We start from the raw sequence: 12367 nt of genomic DNA on the forward strand, positions 1-12367 counted from the left end.
GCAGCGCACGGGGATCTGCAGTAGTGTGGAGCGCGCGGATCTGTGGCTGCGTGGGGAGCGCGGATCTACAGCAGGGAGCGGGGGTGGGGGGGTGCGGCGACGCATCGCGGTGGGCAAGCAGCGACGGTGGTGGTGGCGACCCATGGTGGCTGAGTAGCGGCGCTGATGGCAGCCCGTGGGGGCTCCGGCGAGGTACGCTGCCCCTCTATCTCTCCCCCTTCTCCCTCTCTCCCCTAACCTCCTCTCTCTGGTTTCGCAGCGGGCGGCGGTCGGCCGGATCTAGCGGGGCCGTGGCTGCCGGCGGCTGGCAGCTGGTGGGGCTATAGGTTTCTTTTTGAATGGGCATCACCGCCGGTTGTTAGTTCAGTGGTGATGCCCATTCCCATCACCACCAACCATTTACCATCGACTCCCAAAACCGGCGGTGGTGTAGGTTTGAGGGCCAACGGTGATAAGGCATTCTGTAGTAGTGCTCACCCATTTCCAAAAGGAATACTTCCTCTACCCATCAAGCCTTCTCCGTTTCCTTTTACTGTTCCAAATCTATTTTTTGAAATGAATCATGCAGAAAGAGCTGCCGATTATATTTAAAAGAAGAATAAGTTCAGAGTGGATAGAATAACGAACAACAACATCGGCCGGTTGGAATGGGACATTAACACATGCCACACCAACTCAACTCAACTCTCAACAACATCGGCTGATTAGATTGGAACATCGACACGAGCCGCACAATGCAAAGCACAACTCAACTCAACTCAACAAGCAACACCGGCCATTTGGATTGGGACATCAACACATGCCGTACCAACTCAATTCAACTCTCCACAGCACCGGCCGGTCGAATTGGGACATTGACACGGCAGAATTGGGACATTGACACGAGCCGCGCAACGCATAGCACCGCTTAACTCAATTCAGCAAGCATTGTCAGCCGATTGGATTAGAAAACACATGCTGTACAAAGTCTTCGCTCGGCTGAAACTCCTCAACTTCACCGCAGCTAGCCTCATCACTGCTGCAGCATCGCCGGCCGCCACTCCACTAAATGCCACCACCATGACACCAGCAGATTTTTTCTTTTTTTGGGAAAGTAAAAGAAAGGAAAGAAAAACGCCCAGCCGGCGGTCGCGGCGAGCGATGTCGAACGGGTCTGCCTGACGATGCTTTCAAGAAGGTTATGACGCCAAATCTATATTTAGTTTGTGATGCGAGCTTCAGTCCATTATCCCTCGGTAGTTTGGAGCTAGAATTTAGTTGGGAGTGTGGATTTAGTCCATCTCGTTCAACGAGGTTCGGACTCATCAAATTTGAGGTTTTAAGGGTTTGAGATGATTTTGAGAGTTACAGTTCCTCCTACTAGCCTGAGCTTGTGTTGAAAGAATTTCGGTAACTTTGCTATTAATCTTATTGTCTTGTCACAATCGCTTCATCACCATCAATGTTTGTTTTTATGCATGCAATTCTAGTATCAGCGTGCTTGTGTCATATATCATAGGCATTCTTGTTTTCTCCTTCCTCTGTTTTTTGCCACTATTATCGTTATCATGAGTGTATTGTTGGTCGAGCTATTATGCTGCTCATTTTTGGCAAGTTGTGGCGCTTTGCTGATGCTGCTTCTGTCATGTCAGAATATGTTTCTATCTTACTTCTATTCATGTTGCAGCTACATTTTCTTTTATCACTGTTCTTATTACCATGCCGCATTGGATAATTACTTAACTGCATGAAAATAAGCAAGTCGATGTTTGACCATCAATGGGCCGATACAGTTTTTAGCATATATCTATGCTGGTGACGCTGACACTAGAGGAGCATCCTGTTGGGAATTTGGACTGCATCAGCGGTGGCATTAGATTAAACATGCAGCACAATATAAACATGCAGCACAATACAGCTTGAATGCAAATATTCATCTATGCTTGAACTGTAAAATATGTTCTTTTTTATTTTTGGAAATTCTCCTTTAAGGTGTTTCCGCTCCATCAAAAGCCATTTTGTTACTTATAGGCCAAATGGTCCTTTAAGTCCAAATGGCAATAATTCTTGCATTTTACGGAACTAAAGTTTAAATATGACAAGTGATTATTCTAGGAAAAAAAAAGCGATGAAAATTTATTTATCATACAAAGGACAATGGTTAATATAGACTATTGCCTCTCTGAGCAATATGCAAAATCCAAATGCAGCAAGTTGTTCTCAACTAAAATCCAATATGTAACAATTATGGCAGAACAAAATTAAAATGCTACATAGATATCTCTGAACAATGAACAACCTAAACCTTCTGGAGCATCACTTCTGTCCTAAAATCCAACCTACAACCATGAGAGGAAGAATTAATGGCATATAAAAAAAGATTTGTAATAAGTAGTTAAAGCCTACAAGAATGGTAGCTCCTTTAACAAAAAAGAGAAGCCAGGCAAAAAAGAAAAAAAAAGAGAGAAAATAACTGACTGGGCAAAACAAAAATGGTAATTTGTGCATTTGCCACTACTCTAAAGAAGAAGTTCACAATAGCACAGATTCAACCAACCAAAGAAATTACTTGACAAGAGATAGGGCATGCAGCCATTTCCATATGAAGACTTTGAGGATAAAAAACAAATTTAAGACAACATAACAAAGCAAAACTTCTATTATTATTCATGGAATATATGTCATGACAAACTACATAATGTACCAGCCTACTTCGGCATAAAGGATTGATGGTTCCAGACATTAAATCTTTTGCATAGAGATGATGTCTTTCAAGAATCTGAACCACAGGGAGTGTCATTTGTACATCAGAACTTGTAGGGCATTTGCCCAGATATGCCACCATTTATTAATGCTGCCCATAAAAGAAAGTGCAGAGCCTAGCATCAAATATTCCTGTTCAGATTCATCCATGTAGTAACAATCGAACTAAAGAAAAATGATAACAGTTCACTGATTACCGTATGAAAACTGAAGAAAGATTTGACGTTTAATTAAAGAGAAGATGTAGCTTCAATATAAGATTGAGACAAGTTAGTTAGGCAAACACCTTGCCTTTTAATGAAGCTCAAAGGAAATATGAAAATATCACATTTCTACACCCTTTTTCTTAAAGCATAGTAGAACATACAAATAGGAACCACTATATCATGGGGAACACACATGGATATAAGGACGGACCCCTTTGAAACAACATCAAAGAGCATAACTTGTTTGAGTGTCGCACATCTATGGCCATAATCAAGGTTTTTTCCCTTCTAAGATGCTGAGTTTTAAAGATTGTATGCATCACACAGATGCTACATTTTGGAATTTGCACTGGCACCTTAAGACCACATGGGATATTTTTCATCAACCATCAATGTGAGTTTCTCGAATGAGAATGTCCTTCAATATGTCCTCAAGTTTATGCTAGCAACACCTGATACCAAGTTATTACCCAAATGTCGTCTCCAATCTATGAACAGGTATATTCAATATTGTTTTTAAAACCCTACTCACTCACTTGTGCATATTCAATGTTATTTTCACAGCCCAACACACTCCCTCTCCCACATATGCAACAGAGACTGGTCTCAAATTCAGATATTTTAACTAAGAAGTGATTATAGCACCAAAGTTGGTGATCCTGGATGTTACTCTTTATGTTGGCTAGCGGCTACTCAATTAAACATGTTTTGAACTGAAACCAAAGTTTCACAATCTGTGATACAAAATATTTTCTAGATTATGCTTCTATCTTGAACATATCGAAGATATATCATTTCCGTACTTATCAACACTATAAATGGCAATGTTGTTACATTGACACTTGAAGACAGTATCCATTATCAATATCATTCACTGGTAGTTACTAATAGGACATTTTAGCAGGTTACCCAGTTACCCATAAAAGGGAGCACAATTGAAATGCCATAATTAGCACCTGCAGGTAAGAGAAACCTGTCTAGCAGGGAGAGTGATTCAGAGATTGATTTTGAGTTCCTTAGTGGTCATTGAAATGAAAGATAAGAAAGCACATTGTTGGCTACTATGTAAAAATAGTTATGTGTCCTGCCCTTCTTCTTTTTTTGTTGGGAATGCAACAATAAGTGACAGTAAAAGACTAAGAGGCTAGGGCGGCTGAACAAGGCTTGGTGGTAAGGAAACAAAGAATGCCATACATGCTACAGCTGCAGACTGCAAATCAACCATCACCAGATGCTTCAAATTAATTGTATTATCTAAGCACTGAACCACTAGATAACTTGTTACCCTTATTGTGTCTTGTTGCGTTAACAAGCATCAGCACCAACAGTGTTACTACCTTGTTTCCTAAAAATCATTATTTCTTTTCCCTAATTCACTAACAACTGCAGGAATTCATTTATTGGCAGCATTGCCAACAAAAAGCACTCAAATTCGAAGATAATAAATCGCTTCTAACGTATTTCAGGAGTAGGATACCAAACAGAAACAGAAACAAATTATCCTAGGCAGTCAATTTCAGGAACGAATCTTACCCACCAAAGAGGCAAGCCAGCGATTGCGTGGATCGGCGGGCGTCACTGCGTCTTCCTCCGCGGCGGCTGCTTCTCGGAGGCCAACTTGTACATCCAGAACACCTGTATCCAGCGGGAAGAGCGCTGAGGAGTCGGGATCTGGCCAGGATTAAGCGACGAAGAGTGCGGGCGCGGGGCGGCGGGGAAACGAAAAAAGGGCAAGAAGCGAGCAGGATGCGCACGAGGGCCAGAACGTGGACGGCGAGGAGGACGACGACGAAGAGCGGGACGGCGTCGAGGATGCCTGAGCTGGTGGCTGGCTGCGGCTGCTGCTGCACCATGTCGGCGGCGCTGGGGAGAGAATGAGGGATCGCTGCGGCTGCTATCAACTGTTCTCCTTCTACGCGAAGCAAAACCCCCTTTCGGTCCTCGCCTCGAGATCGGCGGGGGGTTGGTGCGATGGGACCTTGGGTAAATTGACATATAATGTTTTATTACGACTTTGATACAAGTGTGGCTGTAGTTTAGTGGTGAGAATTCCACGTTGTGGCCGTGGAGACCTGGGCTCGAATCCCAGCAGCCACACATCTCTTTTTTATTTTACCTTTTTTTTTATATTGTGTTCATCACCTGTTGTGATTCGGTATCACACGTCAACCTACTGCTGAATACTGTATGCACTCCCCTTTTTTTTACTTACCACCCTTTCATACAGTAAAATAGGGTGAAGTTGGTTAAGTACAACAGCATTTCCCCTCTATTTGGATTTGGGTTTCAGTGACATCGCACTTTAAGACTCAATTGTCCTTCACGTCATTTCTCTCTTTGTTTTTATAATGTTTGATATTGTTAGATATATATAGGTTATTGATCTATCCTATATAAATATGAATTTGGCAATTAAAATGTTTCGTCGTATGAAGTGGTATGTTAATTGGAGTATTGCTTTACACTTGTATTCAATTTGGGAACGGATCTAGGAAATCTTACGGTCAGGATTACTCTTCTACGCATGCTACTGCCTTTCCTATTTAAAAGGGCGATTTTCATGATTTAATATCATTGATGTGGAATTAAAGCGAAATTAGCAAAGGTCAATGGGAACGGCTGAACATCTGGCTTGATTCAAGTCCAACAAAAAAGCATTGATACAAGCAATTCTTAATTTTCATCCATACAATTAGGCTAGTCAATGACATGTGGGCGCATACTGATAGTGTATTATGAAATGTACACCTTAAAAATAGCTGTATAGATGAAAACTATTTGGTGTGATATTCAGTTTTTTTAAAAATATGCCTTTTGCGAAGGTATGCCAATAAAATACATTTTCTTATAACATTTGTATATAATTTTTTAAGTCCGCTCAAAGTAATGTAATTATTTTAAAAGTTTAATATTCATATTCATATATTAGTTGAAAAAACTACTGTGACGATATGGATTAGCCGAACTTTGGCTAACCTGCTCCATCGGCGCCGAGTGGTGCGGCAATGCCGGCGCTCTTGGCCACCATCCTCACCGCATCCTCCTCTTCCCGCTCTCCTGCCCGCGGCGCTGCCCCAGCAAGAACATGCCTCTCCATCGCCGTCCGTCGCCCATCGTTCCCAAGTCGCTGCCGCCGTGGCCGCGGCAAAAAACCCAACCCCGGACCCACCGCGCCACCGTTGCTCTTGCTCCCGCGGAGCTTGCTCCCGCTGTGGCTGGACCGGTGCCTCCACCTCCACGCCCTCGCCGCTGCTGGCCTCGCGCTCGCGCTCGCCGCGTCGCTTCTCCCGGCTGCCCACGCCTCCTCCTCTGTGGGTGCGCGTTCACCGCTGGACGCCGCCGCGTACCCCTGCGAAGATGTCAGGCGCTACTACGTTGGCCTTGATGGCCTGGCTGGCGATGAGCTGAGGACGAAGCTCGCCGCCGTCGTCTCGCCTCACGCCGCCCTGCGGTACAAAGATGTCGGTCTGCTTCTAGCCTGCCTATAGCTATCAATTTTTCAGTTACCTTTCGCTCTCCTTCATTTGTTGAATTTCGGCTTGTATTGAGAAATAAGAATGTGATTTGTTACCCTTATGTTGTAGGTGTGGGAGGCGCTCAAGATTCTGGATGCAGCTGATGCAGAACACCCTGAGGCATCCTCTGAAGTGTATGGTGCTCTGTAACAGATTATGGGTACTAAAGTTTGCTTGTGCAACAATGGCAGCTGGTTCCCATATTCTGTTTTGATTTTTTAGGCTCCGATTTTTCTTGTAGGATTGAGATATACTCGCAGAGAGCAGCGCCGAAGATCTTAGCAGGCAAACCAGATGGATGGAATAGTGAGTTACATTTGTGAGTAAAATTAACGTCTAGGGAGTAGAGAGGACAATGCTCACTTATCTTTATGTTTTCCTTTCACAGAAATATTGTGTGTTTTTTACTGTGCAGGGGAACACCTGTGGCCTCGATCATATGGCCTAACTTACGGCCCATCACTAACTGATCTTCACAACATACGTCCTGCGGATGTCAATGGTCAGCTAGGTTTCTGTCTTTGACGAATGCAATACATTTCATCCTCATCTCAACCACTGGACAACAGGCATAATTTATGGGGAAAAAAAAGAAACCTCAGCACTAGGATTGTGTTATTTCAAGTGAGACATTTGCTGCCTATTTAAACTATGGCCTAAACTCTTGCAAGCAAAGGAGTTATAATTTAAAATGAATGAATTTATGCAGCATAGAATTTTGACTGTTTTTCTTAAGGTGCAAATTATGTTTTCAGTAAACTCTTCAAGGGGAAACAAATATTTTGGAGAATGTACTGCGACATCAATAAATTGTGTGAGGCCAGCAAATCATGAAGCCGCATCTGACACTGAGACAGACACTGAAAAGTGGGCACCTCCTTTTCAGGTTTAGAAACTATTTGCTTGCAATTGACGATATGTCTAATTGTGCACTGTTCCTAGACAAATTGATATCTATTGTCGAACAGAATGCTGATGTTTGAACCCGAAATTACGTATTCAGATGCAGGAATCGGGAATTGTATGTGTTTGATCCAATGGAGGGAAATATCTAAGTTAGAAATAATTTAAGCTTAAAAAACATATGAAGTACTATTTGGAATGTTTAAGGCAACCTGTGAATTTGGAAAGTCAGATCAATCAGGTTTAGTTTAATTGTACATGAACACCAGTGGTAGTGCCTTCCAGATTCAAACATCAATTGTTTTTTTTAGGTTTCATTTGCTGTGTAATTGGCAATACAATTTTTCCTTTTTGGTTGGCATCAGGTGCGCGGGGATGTGGCTAGGTCCCTGATGTACATGGCAGTAAGCTATGGGTCTGGCCAGAAGGATGGAGCTCCACATCTGGAGCTTTCTGATTCACCAAGTATTCGTAAGTACTTTCTCAAAAAGGAGATGTATTGATGATATTTAGGTTTTATTTCTAGTACTTGGCGGACACCTCTTGGCAGATATAGTGCTTGCTCATACCAAACTAATAGTTTTGCCCCAAGGACATTAATACTGAACTAGTCAGTTGCATGATAACACCTTAATTATATTGTACTTAAATCACAAGCCATTCTTTGTTCTTTTAGTTACCAAATTTCTGCCTTTTTTTAAGAAAGAAGAAAGATGGGTCTGCTATCAGCCCTTCTACGGTGGAATGAACTTGATCCGCCATCAAGATCTGAGCAGCTTAGAAATGACAGAGTTTGCAACCTTTACCAGCATAATCGAAATCCTTTTGTCGATCATCCAGAATATGCAAATCTTATATGGAGGAACCCTCCTGCCGAAAGTTCACCTTTCACAGGAAAATCACAGAAGGCTTGGGTCAATGAGTTCCACTATGAAAATAAAGGCAAAGACGAGAATGAGGTACAACACCAACCAGTTCATCCTTTTTTTTTTCTCGAGTTTTTCTTTTCTCTGTTTTGTTTATATCACCTAGCAAATGGCTTGATGCACTAGTTACACTATAAGCACTTTTCAGGTGCCTCCTGCTTACCCTTTATATGTTGAGTATGTTGTAGTTCAAATAGTTCAGTGCCTAAAAATAAGTTCTTTCAAAGAAAAAGTGTCTAAATAAAAACAGGCAAACTGATGATCCATTCAACCATTGAGATGACAATTAGTGTCATGCTGATCATTTGTTAGGTTAGGTTTTGAATTTCAGATGAGGGGTTGATTTATTGGGTAATATATCTAGGGTAAACTCTTCTCTAGCTCCACAAATACAAATTCTGAAATGGATGATTAGATGATTGTGTATCAATCTTGAGAAGCCTTTGGAAGGTGAGACTAGCTTTGTTACTCCCTACATGACACCTTCTGTTTGTTTAACACCATCATAAGACATTTCACTGCCCTGGTCTCGAGCCATTCTCATGGTCACACTAAAATTTTGGCAATTTATGATCATTTATCTCCATATTGAGTAATTTGCATTGGAAATCATCAAACTCATGTGCAACTAGGTTTCCAGTCTTGGAAACTAGAGTAATGGGCAGTTACTCAAGTTAAGTGGCTCACTGCAGCTTACTGGCTTGCCTGCATGCCTAACACTGCCATGGTGGCACCATGTGCCCACCTAACACTTTTATTTTTCTTTTTTCTAGTGCCATCACTTCTGTTCATTGCAGATCTTTTCAGCCATTGCATTACAAATCCATTGAGACTGATCATGAGGTCGGTGAAAATCGAAGGAGACTGGGGATTGCAAGCGAGATAGGAGCCCTTGAGGGAGGCATGATAGCTGTCGCGCACGATCTCTTGTCTAGCTCGCATCATATCAGAATCATGGTCTCCTATCTTGTTTCATTTCCACCACCCTCATGAATAAATGGTCAAAATGCACCATCGATTCATAATGCAGGAGATAAAAGGACTCCTAATGAACACAGAACAGAGTAAGAGACAGATGTGATGACATAACTGATCTATGAAAGGAAGAAGCTCTGGGTGGTTCGATGGGTAGGTCGAGCACAATACCGAATGTTTTAATTGTTGACCTGTCCAGGCTTTGCTGTATTAGCAAGCGAATGACCTATATCCGGTGTCCCTATTAGTTCATTTCCTCAGATCGGTGCCCCACTTCCATGCGAGGAATAATTCTGCTGACCTCCATTTCAATTACTTTGGAGTTTGGATGCTTTTTGTAATTATTCGCTCCTATATTCTCTTGTCGAATGATAACGAATGCTCCAAAGTTTCAGAAACTCCTAGTATGCAAAAGGGATCCTTGCCATTTTCACTAGCTCCAAAGCTCTTGTATTCTCTTCTGCACAATTGCAAACTTACATTTGTTTACTTTTTCTGCAGTTTATTGAGGTAGTGATACACACATCTTTAGATGCAAAGGATCTCATGCTCACACTGTATAATGGAGCGAATGGGCGAATGTATCGCTCTCTTAATCTAGCAGACAGGGAAGTCTTCACTGTCACAGAAGGCAGTTCTGGTTATCTGTTGTATACAGTCTGTACCCCTCTCCAAAATGGACCAGCTGACGGCATAGCTCTCATCTACTGTAGAGACATGCGCAAAGCTAAAGTCCTGGATTTTTTGTCCTATGAAGGGAGGCTGAGAGCTCAGGATGGACCTGCTAAGGGAGTAATCTCCACAGACATCATGTTCAAGGAGACCGAGGAGTCATCCGATCGAGATTCGCTGGGACTATCTGGGAGCAAAATTGGAGAGTTTGCATGGAGAAAGATGGTAGGGAATGCAACACCTGGGAAGCTGAATGCGGGACAGATGTTCTAGTCATCTAGTGCATTTTGCCGTCTCTGTCCACGGGAAACCCCGAATTTGAAAGAGGTAGCAAACAATCTGTACAAGTACAACTGAAGGTTATTCAGGTTTGCGACCCTGATACAAAGGTCATACTTCTGTGGAAGTTGACAGTGGTATTCCTTCATTTGCGACTTATGAAAGAAAAGCAGGAGTACATATCCAATGAGAAAAACTTGAGCATGTCACCAATTTACCCTCTTTTCTACTACACGTCATAGAGGCGCAGAAGCACAACGACAACACCTACGAACCGAACGCAAGAAACAAATAGCGCATCACGGAGCATTGACGAAGGAAACGATCCTGTCGAGCATGTCCTTGGCCTTGGCGCCATCGGGCTTGAACACATAGAACACGTGCCCCTCGCCCTCCGTCTCCAGCAGCTCCACCGATCCCTCCCCTTCCACGCCCCTCGCCGCCGCCACCGCCTCCGCGTACGCCCGGCTGCGCCACCTCAGGAAGTCGTGCTCCGCGGCGCACACCATGACCCGCTCGCACGCCATCGTGTCCAGCCCCGGTGCGCCGGGCGCCATCGGGTTCATCCGCGGGTCGTCCATGCCGTCCGCGCCGGGGCACGCGAACAGCCAGAGCCGCGCCCCCATGGCGCGCGCCGCGGGGTGGCGCGGCTCCCCGCCCACGGCCTCCGAGCCCCAGAACCAGGGGTGGATCAGCACGGCGCCTTTCAGCCTCCGCCGCGCCCGCGCGCCGCCGCCCTCGCCCTGACCCTGACCCTGACGTGCCTGGTAGGCGCCGATGACGTCGGGGTGGACGGCCAGGTAGTGGCAGATGTTGGCGCCGGCGCTGTCCCCGGCCAAGAAGACGCGGCCGAGGTCGCCGCGCGCGGCGACCCACGGGTCGGCCGCGGAGAGCGTCCACTTGAGCGCGGCGAGGGAGTCGTCGTAGGCCGCCGGGAGCGGGTGCTCTGGCGCGAGGCGGTACTCGACGGAGACGCCGAGAGCCGGGCAGGCGGCCGTGAGCCTGTTAAGGAAACGGTGGCAGCCTGGGGACGCGGCCGACTCGGCCACGAAGCCGCCGCCGTGGACGTACACGATGATCGGTAGCTTGGCGCGGGGGGCGGCGGCCGCCGCGGCCGGGGGCAGGTAGAGGCGGACGGAGTAATTGCCGAGCTGGACGTCCCTGGACTCGACGCCCGTGGCGGCGTCGAGGCCCGACGCGACGGGCTGGGCCACGAGGGGCCGCTCGACGCGGCCGCTCTTGTAGACCCGGACGATGCCGAATTCGTGGAGGACCTCGTCGGCAGAGCCCTCGCCGGCGGTGTTGTTGGACGCCATTCGCGGTGCTGGCGGTGTGATGGCTGAGCTTCCTGGTGCAGGGTGATGTCGTCTTGGTCTTGGGCAGCTCGATCTCGGGATCACCGGAGGACACCGGCTTATATTCTAGACGGCCGGTCTCACCTCACGGCTCCTTGGGGTTGACGTGGAGCAGGTGCGCTGGAGCTGAGGTCGCCGACGGGCCGGCTACGGAGACAGCGGTGGATGGACCTGAGGACGACACGCAGACACCAGGTACATGTAATGCCACGCCGGAAGCCGGCCATGCTGACTTCGGGGTGAAGTCGTTACCTGCTTGAGCGTCACCACTGCTTGCTGATTTGCGTGTACGATGTAGCCTCTGTGGTCTTTGGAGTCAGTGCTAAGAAATGAACTTCTTCCTCAAGTTGCTGGGAGAAGCAAGGAAAAGAGACAGAATCTTTGCATGGCATATTTTGCATTTTTTGAAGAAATATTTACAATATTTTGTTAATATTACAAAATTAGGCTCTTGTTTGCAAAAATGCACACAATTTATCCAATGATGGCACGACAAGGGAGAATTCACTTTCTACAAAAAAGTTTATTAAATTTTGGGTACCTGGAGTATATTTTTTTCAAGTGTTCCACGAAGGCGTCAACTCAAAAAATGAACTTTAAAAACACAAAAAGACGATTCGGGAGGGAAAACTTGTCTAATTTATTATTGTCCAAAACATTGTCTAAAGTCTAAAATTTTGTGGAGAACTTCAAGGTAGAATCCTATATACTAGAAAAAAGTTTCGGATTATATTTATCCATTTGGATATTTCTTTGGAGGAGATGAAAGTAACAAAACATGTTTGTGGTTTTTC

At 45.1% G+C, this 12367-nt stretch overlaps 2 protein-coding genes, 1 long non-coding RNA gene and 1 other non-coding gene across 12 annotated transcripts; 2 read left to right on the plus strand and 2 right to left on the minus strand.

Annotated features, from left to right (window-relative positions):
* Positions 1-2625: 2625 nt before the first annotated feature.
* On the minus strand, positions 2626-4475 carry LOC111256339. Its single transcript, XR_002676420.1, has 2 exons — positions 2940-4475; positions 2626-2833 (listed from the first exon to the last, which is right to left on the minus strand). It is a non-coding gene; the product is annotated as an uncharacterized LOC111256339 (long non-coding RNA).
* A 498-nt stretch (positions 4476-4973) lies between these two features.
* TRNAH-GUG lies at positions 4974-5045 on the plus strand. The gene has a single exon. It is a non-coding gene; the product is annotated as a tRNA-His (tRNA).
* Positions 5046-5915: 870 nt separating this feature from the next.
* Positions 5916-10366, plus strand: LOC101762200 (extracellular ribonuclease). 9 transcript variants are annotated; one of them, XR_002676144.1, is made up of 9 exons: positions 5916-6409; positions 6533-6597; positions 6705-6769; positions 6879-6974; positions 7219-7349; positions 7732-7837; positions 8073-8325; positions 9066-9420; positions 9769-9878. XR_002676144.1 is itself a non-coding variant. In XM_004952384.4 (8 exons), exons 1-8 carry the CDS (start codon positions 5954-5956, stop codon positions 10210-10212), a joined length of 1620 nt encoding a protein of 539 aa, XP_004952441.1. In that variant the 5' UTR covers positions 5916-5953; the 3' UTR covers positions 10213-10366. The 9 variants fall into 9 exon arrangements, 8 of the variants coding, with proteins under 8 accessions (XP_004952441.1, XP_004952443.1, XP_004952442.1 ...); XM_004952384.4 differs by lacking the exon at positions 9066-9420 and having other exon boundaries at positions 8069-8325; positions 9769-10366; XM_004952386.4 differs by lacking the exon at positions 9066-9420 and having other exon boundaries at positions 8207-8325; positions 9769-10366.
* On the minus strand, positions 10340-11866 carry LOC101761788 (probable carboxylesterase 2). The gene has a single exon (XM_004952383.3). It carries the CDS (start codon positions 11532-11534, stop codon positions 10518-10520), a length of 1017 nt encoding a protein of 338 aa, XP_004952440.1. The 5' UTR covers positions 11535-11866; the 3' UTR covers positions 10340-10517.
* Between the last annotated feature and the right edge of the window lie 501 nt (positions 11867-12367).

Source organism: Setaria italica, chromosome I (genome assembly GCF_000263155.2).
Source record: "Setaria italica strain Yugu1 chromosome I, Setaria_italica_v2.0, whole genome shotgun sequence".
NCBI lineage: Eukaryota > Viridiplantae > Streptophyta > Magnoliopsida > Poales > Poaceae > Setaria > Setaria italica.